Source organism: Pectinophora gossypiella, chromosome 13 (genome assembly GCF_024362695.1).
Source record: "Pectinophora gossypiella chromosome 13, ilPecGoss1.1, whole genome shotgun sequence".
Classification (NCBI taxonomy): Eukaryota; Metazoa; Arthropoda; class Insecta; order Lepidoptera; family Gelechiidae; genus Pectinophora; species Pectinophora gossypiella.
In genome coordinates this window covers 15,787,146-15,808,748 of record NC_065416.1, presented here as the reverse complement: position 1 = coordinate 15,808,748, position 21,603 = coordinate 15,787,146, and the positions used below count along the sequence as shown (strand labels likewise).

General features: G+C 38.2%; 2 protein-coding genes across 8 annotated transcripts in view; both read right to left on the bottom strand.

The window, feature by feature from the left end:
* Positions 1–21,603, bottom strand: part of LOC126372176 (protein-S-isoprenylcysteine O-methyltransferase) — a 190,441-nt gene that overhangs the window by 14,433 nt on the left and 154,405 nt on the right. The window lies entirely within an intron of this gene.
* LOC126372108 (histone deacetylase 4) overlaps positions 1–21,603 on the bottom strand; it is a 122,640-nt gene that overhangs the window by 82,109 nt on the left and 18,928 nt on the right. The window contains exon 1 of one of the 6 annotated variants that reach the window (XM_050017688.1): positions 10,780–11,028. The exons of the other annotated variants lie outside the window; for them this stretch is intronic. Within the exon in view, the coding sequence (XP_049873645.1) occupies positions 10,780–10,798 (19 nt within the window). The 5' untranslated portion in view covers positions 10,799–11,028. Of the gene's footprint in view, positions 1–10,779; positions 11,029–21,603 lie in introns of those variants that run through there. 6 annotated transcript variants of the gene reach the window in all.

Sequence of the window (21,603 nt, the reverse complement as noted above, 5' to 3'; positions counted from 1 at the left end):
ATATTGTCTTTGACAAAGTACCTAAACATATGACCATCATCAGCTGACACATTATTCAAAGTGTAAATGAAGACGGGTAATTGTGGGACGCTTTTAGAAGTTGCGTAAGTGGATCATCCAATGAATATGGCGGTCCAGTAATCTCCAGTACAATCTGGAAATAATAACCAAGACCTACCGGAGTACTTCAGACGCAGCATTTGACAGATGTACCCACTTACAAACATTGAGCCGAATGTTTGAGCTATTTGGTTAGTTCAAGGGTGACTGACTCTGAAAAACGTTGGTTTTTAACTAAAACAAAAGTACCTATATGGAAATCTTGGAAGGTAGTGAAAATTCAAAATAGAAATTTATTCATATTGTAAAATGAAGAACATACTTAATGCTTCAATATACTTATTCTTGCAGAGATTCTTCTTTGACGTGATGACGTGTAATTTCTTTGAGTTATTTGGAGCATTGGCTCAAACATTCGAGTTGGCCATGAAATATAATTTCCTAAAGTCATGAGTGAAGCATATTGGTGCGAACATTCGAGTTGGCCCTGGTCTCGCTGAACCGCACATGACCAGTCCGGCATGCGGCAGGTGCGACCTGGTCGTTTCGGGAGTGAACTGTTGACACCGTTGATTGGCGCTTCCTGCCCGCTACGCTGGACCTCTGCTATAAATGTCTCTCCGGTTACGGCCAGTGACTAATAGACCTTTGGATAAGTGGCGGTATTCTTAGCCTCAATTGGTATAGTACTTCATACACGTACACGATACATTAAGTAACCTCCTTTATGTATGCGAGTATTGTAAAAGAGGTAATAAGCTCACGGATATATACCCAATAGGGATAGCCAAAGGTACATCCGTCGCAAGATGAACTGACCCACGCTTCATCGAGCTTTCTGTTAGACCAACGTGATAGGTGGTGAACCGTATCGCCGCCTATGATGATCGAGCCAATTCTGTTAGGGAAAATGGCACTTCAATTATTGGTAACTCATTGGTGCAAGTGCAAGAGTTCGTGACACGTGATCACAGTGAATGATATATGTAGGTACGTACTTATTTAACTAAGAAATATGAATGTATAATAAATACCATGTAACAAGATGACTCACATGATTTTGTCCTCTGAAGTGCGGGAATTTTCTATGAATTAGGCTTACCTGTAATAATACAAAAATATTAGATAGTTCATTACACTTGTAGAAACAATCGTAGAAACATACAAACACTTGATAAAGTTACGACAAATGATACGATCGATAAACACTATCTTACTGCAATATGATAATAAAATTACCGAGACTGTTAATATTCGTAATGTTAGTTATCAAAAAGTGATTAAAACTGTTGAAATAAACCGGTATATTAACAAATATATAAGGTCAACTCAATAAAAAATGGAATCTCAAAGATATCCTTATCCGACCTAAGTATTTCTGGATAGTATAAAACAAAATCAGGTTATAGGAACGGAGAAATCGTTACAAAATTTACGATGTCTAGCCGTTGCAAGATCGACGCTTCAAAATAGATGACATATTATGATCCATCGCCTTAAACACGTGTGGTCGTGCTTGATAAAAACACAATATTTCTTTACTTTTATCACATAATCAAGAAAATATGTTAAAAGTTATTCATGATAACCTAAATAGATCAAGTAGTTACTTTAGATTGACTCAAACTCATTTCTTTTTAATAATAGTTTACTGACTGAAGATGAGAAGTGACATAATTAAAGTAAAAAAGAACGCTGATATCAAGTCAATTCGAGCATTAAAATTGTTTAGATTATTCACGTCCGAACAACTAACGTCAGCGAAGATTTAATTTGACACATCGGCAAATTATTCAGTATTCTAAGTACTTATTATAAGTTCTAGATGTTTCTATCCAATGTTGATATTGGATATCTTCCTATCGTAATGTAACTGTTATAAGAACAATGTCACCCACTCGAAAATCACGCGCTCGCGTCTATTGAAAACATGATTCCTACGTTGAATATATTAAACACAATTACATACATAATCTACACAAATTAGGTAGTTTAGAATAATATTGAATAATAAATAACCAAACTAACTAAATCTGTTATAACAAACCACTGTGATGCCGTCTATTAATATAGTATGATTTATAAAGCTCTAGCAGATATGAACAAATACAAATGATAAAAATGATGTCATGTTTCTTTATATAGCGAGTTGTGTCGAACAAACAGATAATTAAAATAATAATTACAGCCAGAGAGACTATAATTATTACTATGTCTAAGTCTTTAAAAACCTACCTACATTATACGAATGGACAGGGCAACTCACTATTTTTTAAAACAAGTTTGGCAGCTACAAAATTTAACGAATGTAGATGTTTTCAAGAATCTCACATTATTTATATTATGTTCATACATAATTGTAATAATGACTTGGACAATGTGTTAGACAAAGCCTCGCGAATAGAACCTGCTACTGACGTAGGCGATGGTGCACATCCTGTTGCTTGTTGATTATTTAGTAGCGATGTTAAAGTCAAAATCTTACATAATTTGATACACTTCACCAACAAGGTTGGTGATCACAAAACAACAAATAGCAGCGAAATGCAAATTTGGAGAATGGAATTTTGATAACAAGAAGACAAACTATAGAAACTGCATAATTAATTAGATCGTCGTAGAAAATGAAGCATTTGCTCCACGAGGAAGGAAAGACTAAAGTGAAATATACGTAATACAAAAGAATTACGTGTACAATAACATCTGTATAGGTATGGTTCATTCGTCAACACTGGATTTTACTGTGATTAAAAACAGGAATAAGGACGTCACGTCTATGATTTATTACATTTTGAAGGATTTACAGTTACAACAGCAACAGCCGGTGTTCAATATCGTATTGTCATGCGTACTATTTGCGTGAACGCTTCCTAGAGAAAAAAACGGAGCAAAAACTAATCAGACCTTGGATCTTTGTGAAATTCACGCGGCTGCGTCTTCCGCGTCGCTCTTCCGTCTACTCTCTTTTCAAGTTTAGTTAAAGATCTCCTGTCATTCTTTATTTACGACTTCTGAGATTTGGGACGTTCTACATAGTACGGATAGACAGCAGCGCTTGTGACATGCTTTTGGCATTGCCTTCTTTTGTCATTTTTGTCTTCGAAATGTTATTATATAATATAAACAGTGATGCTAATTCCTGTACACACCATCTAATTTTCTTTTAAGTTATATCTGTCATTTTCTTATCCGCCGAAAAGGAAAGGGACGGGTAATCGATAGGCGTAAAATTTAAGGAACACACGTCAATTTTAGGGACAAATTTAAAACAACCGTCTAAAAATTTTACGTTGGTCAATCCCGACGGAATTAAGTTGACAGCACACGTCAAACGGGTTGCATATGAGCGAGATGCCTACTTTATTCGCCCGGCTTATTAAGTCATTTTTAAATTAACAGTTGAAAATCATCCGTCCCTTTCCTTTTCGGCGGATAAGAAAATTACAGGTATAACTTAAATAAAATTAGGATGTCTCTGTCGGAATCGAGGCGAGTATCTTCATTAAAAGTGCTAATTTCTTTTGGATTCTGCTCAGTTATACTGTCTGTGATAATGGAATGTTATGGAAGTCCATTTGCCGCCTCCATCAGGCACCGTCATTGGCGCGTGAAATTGCTTCGCATTTGCCATGATTCTCTTAAACTCGGAAAGGGAAGTTCTACTTTACATTACTTTTTTACTCCACTGACATTGAATTAGAACCCTTTGGTTGAAACGGTTTTCAGGAAATGTTTCGTTTGTTTATAACAGAATCAAAAAGGTTAATGTCCAGATTGAGTAATTTGAGTAAGTGATATTACCTGTAATTTTCATTAAAATAAAGAAGTTTCGAGAAAAGATTTATAAATTATCAGTAAAAGAAAAGTGCTGTTGTTGAACAAGGAAAAAATATTGTGATTATGTAGCTAAGTACCTGAAGCTCTTCCACGCGGGCGGAGAGCCGCGCCCGGCAACAAGAGGCAGTTAATTAAACATAAACAAGTAAGACCAAAAACTTTATGAAAAGCTACAATATTCTCGAAATTAAGTTACGTTAAAATGACAATTTTCAGAACATTAACATTGTTAAGTAGGTATATGAAACGGTATTCTTTTTTAGGGAGTATTATCTTGCTATAAAAGTAAAACAAGAAAAAAACGGAAAGTTTGCAAATAAGATCAACAAGCAAAAAGCACATTAAAGTATCCGAGTAAGTACGAGTAGCGTCGCGACCTTTCCAGAGCGTAGGTCGGTGTTGTTTACCTTCCCATTCGCGCCCAGAGACTACAACAGAGGAAAATCACCCGGCGCGAAGTTTATCCCAAATTCAGCTTCTATTATCTGCTACATTTGTGTATTGCCGATTGGGGTACTTTGACCTTTATTGTACTTATAATTAACGTGCCCTTTTAAATATTTTATATTCTATTTTATGATTTACATTGTAGATAAATGAAAATACTAAATACTACTGTTCTTAAAAAAGGTCGTATAAATTTCAGTTGCGTTTGAGGTAATAAGAAACTTAACAAACAACTTGTTATTATGTTCTTGTTTCTGCGTACATTAAACTGTTAAAAAAATCTCTACCAACAAATTGACTTATTCACCATAATGTCGGACTTGATCAAGCAGTCATTTTAACACAGTAAATAATATAAAGACATTATTGGTACGCATTACACAATATGACAAAATAGAAGTAAGGACTGAATTTAGTGTGAACAATACTGAACCTTATTATTACATGAATAATGGTATAATCTAACGTAACGAAGAAGACTACAATAAACGTTTTTAATTAAATTTTGATTGATGTGATCTTAATTGAAGACTTCAACAAGCTTTAGAACAAAGACTTGAAATAAGGCCGCCCATTTGTACTGTTGCTAAATGTTTATATGTTTAGTTTGTGTGCTATAACGTATAAATCAATAATAACCCTAACACCAGGGTTGCTGAGGTTGGTAATCCACCTCTTAACCCACACGATAGAAGAAGAAGAACAAAGTATATTCAATTTATTCCTTATAAATTATAAAACAGTGGGAGTAATCGCTATTTACATTAATAATTTTCCTTTATTGAAGACATCGTGTCGCGGTTCGTTAGCTTTCCTCAACATACTTGGACCTGTGGGTTACACAGTTATCGATGTCATGCCTCGTTTGTAAACAATATTCCAATAGCAGCGACCAGATAAGTATGTGTGTTTGTGTTACATGCCACTGTAGGCGATAAGAACACCAGAAAGTGCCTCTATATATACAAAAAAACAGTCTTTTAACTAAAAACCTAACAAGAACTTCTTTGTTATTATATATTTTTATATTTATTTTATAATGACACCAAGTTTAAAGTCAAATTGTACAGCTTTAACCTTGATTCATTCGAACAGGACTATAGCATTTAGTAAAATCCAGCTTTTATATCCACACCCTTCCTGGGCTTACTCAAACGATGATGCATCAGGAAACTTGGTTAGAAAAACAATAGTTAATTGTAGATTCGTGACGTGTTTGCGGTCTGTGGCGGCCATTACTGCGCCTGCATAGTACGGGGATGAATGAAACTCAAGAGGTATTTACGTTGTGAATGAAATGATTCAAGGATCACGTGCTCTGATGATGCGTGTTTGTTACAGAGACACATTGTCTGCGACTTCTGTGTTCTGTTTTTTTTTAAATGTGGTGTAAAAGCATCGACCGCATCGACCAATGTCAACTCAAGAGCGTTCAGTTGAAAACACTTTTATTTAACACAAAATGAAAGATGAGCCAATACCACTTAATATAACGAAAACTTAAAAAAATACATTGTGTCCCATGTGACACAAGCTTGATTTTTAAATCCGGGGTCGAATCCCGGCCTAGAACCGGACCTACACATATGAGTTATTAAAAGCGCAATTTTCGCTAACAAATTTGACTGGACTATCGAGGACGGCGATACGTCTCACCACATAATATCACGTTGGTGTAACAGAAATTTCGCTGAAACGTGAGTGCTTAGTTCAACTTGCGATAGATGTACCTCCGCCTAGCGCAATTGGGAATATAATCGTGAACTTATGTTTTAATGGAAACTACTGAATAGAGCACTATGAAAACATAAAATAAAACAAAAATCTCTAATATATTCGATGTAATAAAATTACTTGTTAAGGATAATAACGTTAAATAAACTAAAATTCTATCGGGATATACCTAAACCAAATGAATCGAGAAACAATAGGTTTCCTCGTAAAAAAACATGGAATGATCAAAATGCGTTTGAAGGTGATGCAAGGACGTTTAAACAAACTACTGTGAGCTATAAAGTCTCTAATGGTCTTGAATAGAAGCCACAAATCGAAGACAATTAAGCTATAGACAGGAGCAACTCGTCCTTCAGTATTGATTATGAAAATTTAAAGTGTATTGTCACCGTCTAGACGCTCTGCATTTATTTCTGGCAGTCCAAATGCGAGTGCGTCATTCGCGCATTGACGTAATACCCCAAAATCTTTTCAATCACGTTTCGGTTCATCTTAATAAACACACTCCCGATCTCTGTCACATTGTAATTTAACGCAATGAATTAAAAAACTGCGCAAGTTGTTCTAACATAATACTGCTTATCATATCTTTTTGTGCGATCTACGTTCTACTTTTACGAAACATCTAAAATTATAACAGGCCTCAATAATCAAGGAAAAGGCCTTGAAACAAATAATAAAATGTGCGTTTGCGGATCTTATATTAGCTTCGTGGTATAGAATAAATGCAATGCAAATGGAGTTTGGTGAAAGCGTTTATGAGATTGTCGACAGTTTGTTATCATCCGGAGCGCGACATGACGTGACGAACTTTCAGGCTGCCACACATTCACGAAATGTAGTAGACACTCGTATTAGCAGCCTACAGCCAATTTGAATTTTGAATTCGTTTACACGTCACAAGCGAAAGTTAATGAAATCAACAGGCTATGGAACGAGTTTGCGTCTTTAGGCTTACGGTTCGTCTGAATAAAACAGCTTTGCTAGGCTTAACAAACTTATCTTTAAACAGTAACATAGTTACAATTTGAACCATATATTTTTATATAGATTTATTTCTTTGTTTGAATGTATTATCCTCCTAAGACTACTGCAACTTCTCAACCTGTATAGCCGAGGAAAAGTACAAGGCAAAGATGCAAGACAAACCTCAGCACAGGGCCCTAGACGTTCTTAAAAATGTGGTAATACTGTTTGAGAAATTTGCCACAAGGGTTGTTCAAACCTCTCATCAACTTCTTATGCATCCAGGTAAGGGACATTTAAGGTTGTTTATATTTCGTACGCTGGAGATACCTCAGAAAAAGAACCTCGGTTAATGGGTTCATGGAAAGACAATACCGATCCAAAGCGAAATAATAGACAGACCACAAAGATTATTATTATGTACAATTTAGTTTCCTTAGTTAATGTACATATTTTCGTCGTCGATCGACGTATTTCGCCTCATCTGGTCGCACTCACCGTCCCCTTTACAACTTGCACCTGAAAACTCCCCCCTATTCTACGCAAATGTACGGTGACTCTTTTACCGTGCAGGCCGTCAAACTGTGGAACGCGCTACCCAGGGTCACTCGGGAATGTGACACGGTGGGTAGTTTTAAAAGGAACTTGAAGGATTATTATTTGAGTCTTGCTTAAGTTGCATTAGTCGTATTTGTATGCGTTTACTTATTTATTTAGGTATATATATATATTGTATATAGTGTGTATTTTTTATAAACCAATATAGAAAGTATATAATATGTTTATATATTTATGAAATATATATTATATTATAATTTATTTAAATGTGGTTTGTAGGTTTAGGTTAATATTGTGTCTTATATTAGTATAAGTAATTTCTAAATAATTTGTACGCGTATGTATGTCTATCTATATAATATTATACGTTGAAAGTCTCTCTTGTCACGTAGGTCAGCTGGAAGAAATCTCTTTGTTTAGAGATAAGCTTGCCTGTACTATCTGTTTTCTTTGTATGTTTCTTGTGTCTGTTTCATTGTGTACAAATAAATAAATAAATATTTTCCTTAAAGAGTAACTTTACATTGTAAGCAAAGAAAACCCACAGGTAAACATTGAAGTAATTGATCTGTACTGTACTGTCGAACGCACGTGAGCCTATTGTGCTATCGTGGATCAAATACAAGATAAGATAAATATGGATAATGTTACATAATTTTAATCTATTTACACATTTTTTTTGTGCTGACTGAAAAATAATATAAGTATAAATAAGCAGGTACAAAGTCTAAACGAATGCATTTGTTTTGAGCATTACAGAAACACTTGTTCAAGTATTTTCTTGACTTACCACATGTATGTAAGAGTATAAAAATAAGCAAGGACGCGACGCAATAGACAATGAGGCAGAAAGAAACCGACGATATAATAATTAAATATTAAAAGGTAACACGATAATACGACCCTGACCGATTAGTGTTTAAAAAACTATTTAAAGCCTGCTTGAACTTTGATGTTATCGACAAGGTAGATTTAGATACAACAAATATATTTATAATGTTGATTTTTAAAACAAAATGCGGTTTATAATACAGGGTGTTAGTGACATAGTAACGAAAACTTAAGAGGGACGATTCAGACTATGACTCTGAGTTAATATCAAGTGGACTTTTCCGTCGCAAAAGTATGGAACTGAAAATAATTAAAAAAGAAACTAAAATTTTCATGAATTATCCGACGGAAAATACCACTTGATATAACTCAGAATTATAGTCTGAATCATCCCCCTCAGTATTTGTTACGGTGTCACTAGGACCCATACGTACTTGTATGGCTACCTGTACTGACTTGAACGGGGTGTCAATGACATCGTAACGAATACTGAGGGGGATGAGTCAGCTCGTTATTCTGAATTAATATCAAATGGAATTTTCCATCGCAAAAGTATAGAATTCAAAATAATTAAAAAAAACTAAAAAAGCATGAATTTTGCGACGGAAAATGCCACTTGATATTAACTCAGAATCATGGTCTGAATCATCCCTCTCAATATTCGTTACGATGTCACTAACACCCTGTACGAAATACGAAGTGGGTTGAATTGTAAACGAAGCTTGTACTTAAGAAGCAGTTGTTAATGGTGGTGGTTACATTGCGGCATAGTTCAGTGGCCCCGTTGACGAGCGCCGGCGCGTCTGCGCTTCTGGAGCTTTCCGCTTGCGCGCGCGCATACGACCCGTTCCGAGTAACGGGAAGAGAACCATGTCACTCCACGGCGTTTATCTCTTAATGACCCCACCGAGGGTCTCGAAACATACATAAACAACCGGACATACAAGAATAACACTACACTAATACTATATTTTGTATACTGACGACCTTGTTCAATAAACAAGTTAGTCTAACTAGGTAAGAGCTAAGAGGAATTTATGTTAAATACATAACACACTCACACATTCATCGACACTGGCGCCACACTTAAAAGAAAATATGCAAACAAACAATAAACTAAGTTCATTATAATCGAAATAAACTATGGATTGAAAAGGTAGGTAAATAAACAAACCTTATAGACAACTAACAAACGGTAGCAGTTTCTCTTGTTTACGAATGAGGAAACACAACAAAAGACTTAGCGAATTGTATTGAGTCTATAACAAGTATTAATTTATACAAACTGAGTGTCTATTCCTTTATACCGGTAAGTACTGCTGGTTGTAATAGTAAACCCACTGTATGTATTGACACTGCCGATGAACTACTTGACCTGCCGCGTAGAGCACATCAATAAATTAGCATGTTGAAGAAACACAAGCTCGTCTTGTGCACAAAATAGATAAACAACGAACAGAACGACGAACCAACTCCATATTACCATTTTACGACGACAAAAGCTACAAACAGCGTTTACTGGTAACAATTGCTTGTATCTATTACTTCACAACCGATACACACTTGCAATAACAACACCAAAAAACATCGAACGTTTATTCATACCATAAAATTAAAAATGCATGCTCGTGTTTTTCAAACCCAAAAACGTGAGACAACTAAAAAATACACGTGAAGTCTGCTTATTATTCAATAAACAAGGAAGGAATATAATTATTTACATGACGTAAATAGTTCCAAAAATAAAGACTGATACGATGTAGGTACATCATTTCAACAAACCAGTCGAGAATTTGATATAATTAAAGAAAATGTACTTGTAATGAATCAATATCAAGCGAAGAAAATGATAAGAGCGAACGCGGATACAGACACACACACCCGCATTGTATGCACATATCAAGCACGCACACACATGCGAGTCGAAAATAGCAGCACAGATAGCGCAAACACACCAACACACGCCCACTCGTCGTGCGTGAACGGTAATAAAAACACACAGACAGACACTGCGCTATGAATAAGACACAAATTGAAATGGAATCGTACAAGTTGTTTATGTAGCCGAGTTAACGAACCGCTGCGCCAATTCCTGTCGCACCACAGAGGCCGGGATCCCGAGGAAGAAGACCCGTCAATCGCAAAAAGAGAAAGCTGTTTCCAATAACTCAAAATCACTCGCCAAAAACTAGTTTAAAGGCGAGCAACAATACGCATCCGTTAAGATCTGGGATCTCTTAGCCGAGCTAGTACCGGTTCTGTCTAGTTCCAATTATAGGACCGTAAGAAGAATGTGGATCATACGACATCGACATGGGGCGGAATGTCGAAGGATTGCGGACTCACCTAAATTTATGACATACATGGCCTGCGAGCGCTGGAGCCGCTGCGCGTGCTCCACCGCCTGGTACAACCCGCCGGAATCCACTTTGTCAAGCACTGTCAAACTGAAACACAAACAGGATCCACTGCGGTGCACGCAAGCATCTTATGTTGGCACTGGCACTGCCGTCGAGCGCACACTCGACGCTGACACTGTGACACTGGGCGCGACAGGTGAGCGGGCTCGCGGTTGGACACTGACTGGCCGCGCGCCGCCGCCGCCGGCACCCGCCGCGCGCGCTACCGTGACGCGAGCGCGCCTCACCAAACAGCGCCGCCAGCGCCACTTTCTGCTCAATACTGCGCTTTATGACGCACATCAGCTTTTCGTTAAAGCGTACAGAACTTGGCAATTGTCACTAAACACGACAAAGAAAAGAGACTTCTCAAAAGTTTCCGAATGCAGTTTTCTAAGAATTACAAAATCCATTAAACTGCGCAAGTTGTGTTAATGACAGACGACACAGATAAAGCGATTTGTTTATTTTGAGATGCGACGAAAGGTCATGATCACACGGGAGTAATTGATTTTGCGCAGAGTATCATTTAGAGAGTTATGGATTGGAAAGTAAATAATTGCTCATATGAGTTAAATTATTTCCTTTCCGAAACATGGAGGATTTGTATACATATTTTAACTATTCCGGGTAACAATTTGAATTTCTACACAACATGTAAACAACGAAGGCTTCGTCGCACAACACACCTGTGTTGACGTGACCGCGAGCACGATTGCGAAATGCGCACGCGACAAAGGACTCACCGACAGGAAACAAGACACCAAAACAAAACAACCTACCAAATTAAGTCCAACTTAAAAATGTAACTTATGACGTCAAAAACAAAAAAAAACCATGATTCAATAATTGGGGCTAAGAATTGAACAACGTCAAAGGATTTAACAAAAAAGAGTAATTCACTTAATATAAGGAAACTGGAAATATAATCGACTTTAAATATATGATAACGACTATAAATGCAAAATGGATTACATTGATTTTTATCTAATTTCGTAATTCAGTAATCAAAACAGTAAAAATCTTCCATAGGTAAACGATACATTATTATCTTATCAGATTCTGAGTGCAAGTATCAGAATTACACTGTACGGTCTTTGAATTGTGTTTCTAAGGCTATAAGATGCCAGTTTGTAAGGCGTTCATTGATTAATGATAATAAAAACTTAAGTAATGTGGGTAATAAAAATGCATTTGTCTTCACAATCTATAACAAAAGATAATCTATTGATGAGTTGGTTCAGTCTACAGAGCCCTTAACGGGTAACGGTCATGCACGTTAAGCAATGAACGAATTACTTAGTAGCATTCGTTTTGGAACTGGAAAAGACTGTAAGGTAAACGATTTGTCAGTCAAAAACCTTTAAGATGCTAGTGTAAAGTCAATGAAGTATACCGTCAACTAATTAAAATCATTTCAGGCGTTTCAATCGCTGTGTTATGGACAGACTGGAGTTCTTTTTTTAATAGTGTTTATGTTTACCATTTTGTTAATATTCTTGTTTACCGCAAGGTAATCTGCGTTACATTTTATCAACGGTTCTTTCTCAAGTGCCGAACTTTTCATTTATGATTATACGCCTAGATTCAAGATGTAATTACAAAACAGACACAATTCCAGATTTATCTACATAATATTATTTTTTATTATGAAATACAGGAAAACATTGACGAGTAAGCATTAAAAGTTTTTGGATGTGAGATGAATAGCAATGGATGTTGATCGCAGACCAAGGCCTGATCTTTGAAGAGATTATCCTTATATTACATTAGTTTATTATAATAATATAAGTAGTACCATATTTACTGGCCCTACTACTGTATATGCATTTTCTAAATCTTCTTGACAAAATATAATTATGTAATAAAATAATATTATAACAACTAAACATTTCTACAACTTCTCAAATGTCACAGTTTCCACGTGTATTTCCCGCGTTGATTCAGCAGCGATCATTTTTAACCACCATGCGCAGGCGCAGGGGCAGGGGCACCGGCTGCCGTCATCGCTCGCGGTGACACATGCGGCCTCGGCTTTGACTTGCCAAACGGTTAATTTTGCTACGATCCCGTTAACAAGTCCCCCGTTATGCTCCCGGATGTTTATATTTTCGCCGCTGAATGAATACAGCTAATGTGTAGTGTTTGAATTGCTAGTGCCAAACTGCGCATGCGTGTGCAAGTATTTAGTGGGTGTCGCAGGTAATGATGTTGTAACGTGCGCGTTACGTTACGCGGTCAGATGAGTATTGACAGACTGACAGTACATCATTTCTATTCTGAACAGACGATTGACGTGAATCAGAGTGGCGAGACAGTTGGTGACAACTGCAGCCTACGTAAACGGAAAAAACGATCTTAATAAAAGGCTTTGTTATGATATAGCAGACAATGTTCTTGCGCATGAGCTTGTTATGGGTAATATTAATAATGTTATCAACAGGGTTAAAACCAATGATGAATCTGATGATTTACTTGCAGTAGGGACTGGTCATGGCGATTAGTCGACTCTGGAGATAATTTTACCCGGTGAATATACCACTTGCGTCACTCCAGGCGCCGCGGCACACTCACCCCGACTAGTCCTGGCCAAGATACTCTGGATCTGGCGCCGAGACCTAGCCAGGCATAAATTGTCTCAGTCAACGACTTGTCATCTCTGTTGTTTACGTCTTATTTGCAGGGCGAAAATGAAATGTGTGTTGATCTGTTTATAGCGTGGAAGTTTTCTTCAGAAAATAAAGAAACCACGGCAGATACGCGTGATGGCAATGCGTGTGATGGTCAACACCTGCAGTTAGACACATGGTATAATTACTAATACAAAATTATAACGGTGAAGGGAAATTGAAAATTTTACTATACATATTCAGGGAGGTAAAATACCCGCTAATAGTGTCGTCAATATTAAAATAACTGTTCGTTAACAGATACGATTATGATATCCAGATGGTGGCAATCGCATCGCCAGGAACATCCTGGCACTAGACGCTGCTAAATATAAACCGCTTCCAGACATCGGCGCCTGAATATCATTGTGCAAAACAACGACCTGGCAAATTTAAGACTATAATTATGTTCTCGGTAGATGAGGAGTTAATTCTGTCACCTTGCAGAGCCGTAGAGCCAGTCATCAAAACAAGATGAACATAAATACCTCCATCCACCAGATCTTATATCACCGCGATCATCAGATAATTTGGTACGATGAAATAATACGGGTAACTGTCACACAGACGGCGCCGAAACAAACATTGAACGTGTTACTCACTTCTTGGAAACTGACGTTAGTGAAACACAGGCCAAAATAGAACTAATAGGTAAAATGTGATACAGGATGTGTTGTATAAGGTAGAGTAGGTTTTTTCATGTCCTAAAAAAATGTTGCTGAGGTGTTTTGTTGACAATGGCAGGAGTTGTAGCAGAGTTCGTGAAATACTGAAAACATTTTTTGTTTGATGTACAACGATTTTACGATAATCTTTTTTTTTTCACTCTTTGAGACACATGAATGATTTGATTTTGGATTCCCGTGCGACATGTTCGCACTAAATTGTTAGCTCTGTTGTGGGAGAGAGATACATTTCGACTGCGCTCTATTACCATGACCATCTTTTCTACAATTCCAATTACTTGATGGTTTTGTACTATTTGCTGATAAATCATCTATTACCTCATAGTGGATGGTTAATTATTGTTTTTTCGGGGACCGTTCGCTAGTTTCCTTCACAGCCTGTATCCTTGTTAGTCATTTTTATCACGGCTGTTAACGATTATTTAACTCCGATGTAGACAAACTCTGAGTCAGGTTTACCGCGGGTTGCCAAAAAATACAAAATTAACTGACCGCTTTGACCGTCATGAGTAACAATTTCCTAGTAGAAAATGTTATTTTCTCGTTTAGAAAGCCATTTTATGCGAATTATGTCTACGATGGATGGATGATCTTGGAAGATCAAGCATTTGCGTCAAACGGACTGGAAATACTGAAATATATTCTTGATATTTTTTAAAATACCGAATGCAAAGATTGAAACTTAAGATATAAAAACATGGACGAAATGGACGAATATCAAACAAAATATTCATTTTTAGTGATTATTCATCAGTATTTGGCGCGATGAAGAACCCTCTAAGAAAAAAATAAATAGAAAATTTCTGATCCAAGAATCACTATTTTTTTATAGTTGTACACAGCCTGCTAAAACCAGTACCTACAACAGCAAATCGCTAGTAAATCCGACTGGGGCTACTTGCCTTATTTACATTATTGCCGAGTGGGTGTATAAAGGATAGTTGGGGATATTTCGAGCGGCGCTATCGGGTCCACGCCAAGAATAACCGGTAGGAGGTGGTCGCGAAACTATTAAGGAAGTGGTCCTGACTGCGCGGGATGGAAGCGGAATCGTGAGCGAAAATAGTGCGACTATTAGCAACGGAGGTCGGGCTTCGAGTAATTGATAGCCTGGTACACGCTTACCTACACAGAGGTGTTTGATTTCTACATCTGGTAAACTAAGGCCATTCTATAGATGTTAAGATTGACAGTCTGATGATGATCACCATCATCGTCTGCTGTATGTACCAGTGTTACCGTAACCTGTATTTTCCTTAGCAAATTTTGAAGACACGCACCTGGTGGCAACGCCAACATAAAACTGGAAAACAGCATAAACGCAACTATGTACAATTAAGATTTGGACTGTACTCCCAATTTTGTAAGGTAGATCACATTACCCTTGTACTCGAGACAAACTGGGTAGGTACTTAGTTACTTACTTAGACACTTAGAAAAATTACTGTCAGTCTTCTTGACTCCCGAAAACAAATTAACCAACAAATATCAAACCAGAGTGGCATCTTTAATCTAGTAACAAGTTTATTAGCAGTGTTGACATGGTGAGTCAGTGGGAAATCCCGAGTTAATGTCACGATCGCGCGGCGCGTGCGTCAACCGCACCCAAATACACCGACCTGATCTTCCGTGGAGTTTCGCGGCGCAGTAGTATCGCGGAACTCCGCAGACGATAGCTACCCACTTCTTGACAGCATCTAGTTATGAGCTCACAACTATATCCACTGACAATGCCGTAAGCGTGGCCAATTATTGGTCAGCAAAAATTTAGTTTCGATCGCCATCGACTCGCAAAGAAGAAGAATTGCCCACACCTCATCGAGGTTTCACCAATGTGACAGGCGGTGAGCCGTGTACCTATCGCCGTCTATAATTGTAGAGTCAACTGTGTTAGTGATAATAATACCTCTATAATATGGATTCAAAACGATAGTATTACCACGGAGACTCCATAGAAAATTTCCATTCTTACCGTGTACCTACCGCCTAACGCCTAGCGGGCGAGACAGTTTAAAAAAACCATCAAAAATATTTCGTTTTCAAAATTAGCTTACAAAGTTAGCGCTTTTTGAACGTCAATACATATTATGTAACTAGCTGTAAAACTACTACCACATCGGAATCTGTAACGCTGAGGGAAAGACGTGGCCAGTGGCCAGAAAACCTCCCAGCACAGGGCCCTAGTCCTACTGTTTCATGTTTTTCTTTCTTTTTTTTAAAATCCAGTTTGTATTACATAATTTATAAACTTAAATATAATGGTATTCCAATTGCAGTCGTTGGAAGGAAAGTGAAAAATAAAGAGTTTATGTGACTTTATCACAGAAACAGTCCGCGTTAGCGGCTCATGGCGATTTAAGACTAAAGCATATACGATACGAATTCGTGCACGGCGGAGAGCTACCGTTCTATACGTAGTATTTATTATTCTTTATTCTATGGTATTACAAAGTCGTAATATTAGAGGCTACGTCACCCTGTAGCGAGAGGGTGGTGTAGTGACTACTGTTGATGACGTCATCTTGCGACGGTACGGCTCGCGTGGCGAACGGAGAGAGTAATTAACCCGATCGTGTACAAACAAAACAGAAAGTAATCGGGAAAAGGTTATAGGGTACGGTCACGAGCATTAATATGTATACACTTTGGTACCATGTATTAACTTTTTTGACAAATTGAACTGTAAGTCTCACTAAATGTCAAATATGTTAGTGCGACAGAGTCCTAAAGTGGGTACATTATATTGCTCATGACTGTACTTGCGTGAAAGTGGCCCTTGAAAGTATAGAGTTTAGGTAAGTTTTATGGAAGGAGACCTTTATGTTGTTAATATATTATGCTTAGTGTTTCTTCGAATGTCTTGCGACTGAGCGCTCGTGCGGTGCAAACTCTGTTTTGATATAGGTACGTTGTACTAACTTACATACACTTATAGAAGTAGACATAATGATTGTTCCTTCAAGTTTGCAATGGGGAGGGGGGGATGGTTTAAAATAAAAAGACCGCATCGAAGCAATTCATCTAAAAAGCAATACTACCTATATAACATAAACAACCTATATACGTCCCACTGCTGGGCACAGGCCTCCCCTCAATCAACCGGAGGGGGTATGGAGCATACTCCACCACGCTGCTCCAATGCGGGTTGGTGGAGGTGTTTTTACGGCTAATAGCCGGGACCAACGGCTTAACGTGCCCTCCGAAGCACGGAATCATCTTACTTTTTCGGACAATCAGGTGATTCAAGCCTGAAAAGTCCTTACCAAACAAAGGACAGTCTCACAAAGTGATTTCGACAATGTCCCCATCGGGAATCGAACCCGGACCTCCAGATCGTGAGCCTAACGCTCTAACCACTAGACCACGGAGGCTGTTACTACCTATAATTCACCTATAATTTTTTCACGTATTTGTTACCTATAGTATGTAAGTTACTTTTGGTTGTTTGTTTTACTTATTTGTAGTAGGTACAATGTGTTTTCTCGGGAAGAGCGGAGTCGCCTGATACAGGCGCTACGCTTAAAAGGAGGTTCCAATCGCCTATAATAGTTTATTGGTTTTCTACAAATAAAGTATTTTGTATTTTTTTATTTTTTTTGTATTTTGTATACTGCGCACATAAAAGTGCGCAATGTCAACAAATATCAAGATTCCTTTTTAGTTTATTGGTTCGACGGGGCCTTTATAACCCCTCAAATACAGATTAAAATTTTTATTCGCATTAAATCACCTCTCCTCTGTCATTCCCTCCCTTCACAGCTTTTCCAGTTTCTTAAATGCATTTTATTACTTAAATAGTGCTTTTGCAGTTTCTTAAATACATTTTCATCATCATCAGCCCACTAACGTCCCCACTGCTGGGGCACGGGCCTTCCCTATGGATGGATAGGGAGATCGGGCCTTAAACTATCACGCGGGCCCAGTGCGGATTGATGGTTGTAAACGACTGCTAATGCAGCCGGGACCAACGGCTTAACGTGCCTTCCGAAGCACGGAGGAGCTCGAGATGAAAACTTTTTTTTTGTGGTCACCCATCCTATGACCGGCCTTTGCGAAAGTTGCTTAACTACAACAATCGCAGACCGAGCACATAAATACATTTTATAATAAATATTGCAAGTGAACTTGCAACGCTATTTATAACGCGATTGAAACCAAACTCCTGTGACGCCTGTATCTATGACGAATTGTTAGCTCAGATGGTAACTTGTTTGCTAAATATCACGGGTTCGATTCATGTTCGTGCAAACTGTCAAAACTGTTTTTTTTTTCTATGGGACGTACAATTGCTTAAATACAGTTATTTGTTTTCAGTCTGGTGATATAAGGTTACGTCCTCGTTCAAAGTGGCGTGTCAGAATCGAAGTAAGTGCAATTCTGTAGCCTCTGCTTACATCATATCCCCTTTCCACAGGATCTACTTAGCTAACTTGAATAATTGACAGGTCCGATTTTTTACAGAAGCGACTGCCTGTCTGACCTTCCTACCCGCGAGGGGAAAACCAGCCCAATACAGGTTAGACCACCCACATACCCGCATTTCCGGGTATGTGGCTTTCCTCACGGAGTTTTCCTTCACCGCTGAGTACGTGATAATCATTTACGATCCAAACATGAATTGGAAAAACGATTTTGAAAATCATACGTTTAGCCCCATGCTGGGTTTGAACCTGCGACCTTACATTGAGACTCAAGTGTTCTTCCAACTACGGCTCCTCCGTGGGTCTGCCTACCCCAAGGGGAAATAACCGAGATCTTATGTATGTACGTATGTTAAAAATACTGAACTCTTGATTGCACTCAAAACAATTATAATCAGTTAGGTGGTACAACAGGCGGTCTTACAGCTGTGGTAGCGATCTCTTCCAGGCAACCTTTAGGTATAGGTAATGACGATATTATGTATCTCAAAGCAAATTGCGTATAGCCATCGTGTTGGGATGTGTTGTGTATTAAATGGTTTTTCTTTTTATACCACTTACCCGCGCTTAGGGAAACTTACAAAGAGAAAAATTAAATTGAAATTTTGAATGTATGTTTTGAGTCAACAATTTATTTCTTTTTAAATTGAAAAAAAAATCTGACTCGCACGGGATTTAAATCCGCAGTTCTCTCCGCAGTTTTCTCTGTGTGTATTTCTTTCACTTAAGCTTTTTGTTATCTTTAATCCTCCGCTAAGTATTTTCCGATGCCACGTCACCGTCGCAGTATGACGTCATCATTTAACCTTTCTTCACCATACCGTAAAAGTAAACCGATAATTCGGCCACTAATCTGTTGGCACGCAACTTGCGCACGCGACACCACGGCTAATTTGTATATTTCTTTTCAAATGTCAAACGGCTGAGCCGTGGTAGCCCAGCTGGATAAACTCTTGACTCGCATTGCAAGATCGCACTTTCTAATCCAGCACGCGCCTAATCCAATGATTTCCGATTTTCTTTTTGGATCTTTAAATGATTTCCATGTGCTTAGCGGTGAAGGAAAACATCGTGAGGAAACCCACATACCGATATACATTACATTCTCCGAAAAAAGAGAAATCTGGTTTCGGAGAAATGTGACTTAAACTGTGGTTAGGCTAGTTTTTCCTTCGGATTGGAAAGTCAGACAGACAGTCGCTTACTGTAAAAAACCGGACCTATTTATTATTTAGGTTAGGTAAGCGGACTCTGAAAAACTGGATAACGCTAGGGAGATGATGAAATGTCAAACAGCCCTTATTCTAGTCTTCTTCTATCGTGTGGGTTGTGAGGTGAATTACCAACCTCATCGACCCTGGTGTTAGGGTTATTATTGTCCCGCCAAAGTCCTCTGACATGGCTTTTGTAGCCATTACTCACACCAGTAAATAGTAACCGGGACCACGTGATCAGCCTGTAATGTCCTAACCAAAATAAGGATCACAAAGTGATTTTTGTGATATGTCCCCATCGGGTTCGATACCGGGAACTCCGGGTCGAGACCTTGACAGATAGGCGTTGTTCTATTGTAGTGATATCATCATCATTAAGAGTCACGCGAGTCGGTGTAGCATTCTCTATTATTGTCTATCAAAGGCCATTTTTTTACTTCTTTATAATTCGTCTTCTCTTTAGTTTGTTGGTTCTTCTCAGTCTACCCCTTCCTCTCTTTTCTTCTATCTTCCCTTCCATGATGTATTTAATAAAGTCGTGTCTTATTGTGTCAAATCATCTTGCCTCTTCTTTAGTGTAACCATAGTAAATGTGAAACGTGTGTGTTGAAAGTTTAATTAATCATTGCTGAAATATAAAAAAAACGGTTTGTTTCCATTTCTCTATGCCCAAGCGGTTGCGCCTGTAATTTTTGATTAAGTTGTGTGGGCGCAGCAAGCGCTGTTAGGGAAAATCTTGGGGAAATATACTCTCAGGCGTGGGAGGAAAATGTAATAATAGAAGTCATACATCATCCGCTGAGTGTCGTAATTATTCTGAGGAGTGCCACAAATAGTAGGAAATGAAGTTGGGTTGGTTTATTTAATTAAAATGAGTATGATGCAATACATTGGTCATGTTGGTTTAACAGAAACAGAACCGCCTCCGTGGTCCGGTGGTTGAGCGTTGTGCTCACGATCCGGAGGCCCCGGGTTCGAATCCCGGTCCCCTAAAATCAGGCAAATTTTTTTACAGGGTCCACTTACCTAACCTGAAGATTTAACAGGTCCGGTTTTTACAGAAGCGACTGCCTGTCTGACCTTCCAACCCGCTAAGGGAAAATCCAGCCCAATACAGGTTAGGTCACAGACCTCCGAAAATTCATTTCTCGGGAATGTGGGTTTCCTCACGATGTTTCCTTCACCGCTGAGCACGTGATAATCATTTATGATCCAAACATGAATTCGAAAACAAATTCAACAATTATTGGTTTAGGCCTGTGATGGATTCGAACCTGCGACCTTAGAGTGAAAGGCAAGCGTACTACCAACTGGGCGACTACGGCTCCCTCGGAATATTTTACATACCTAATCTATTCAAAATAAGTAAGTACCAAATAATTTTATTATAATATATGGTGCGGTTATTATAATTCATCACTCCGAGCATATCTTAGAAATACTGTTTATCGACTTAAAGGATTAGTTTATCCTGATAGCTAATTAAAAAAAAACTGGTAACCCTTTGTAACCTGTTGCTATAGAGATTACGATACTCAGGGGGTAGACCCAAGGCCAAATTGAAGAAATTCATGTATCATCATTGGCCTTATACATCTGTTTCAGACGTCATTGCCTCGAAGAAATGCACTTTCTTTCATGGCTTTGCAAGCCAATCCTAGAGCGGCAAACTCTACCGCACACTCTGCAGGAGAAGTCTCCAAGTCTCCAACCAATATATTGCTCTTTTTCTTTCGTGTGGGTTGTGATTACTCACTTTCATCAGTAAGTAGTAAACGGGA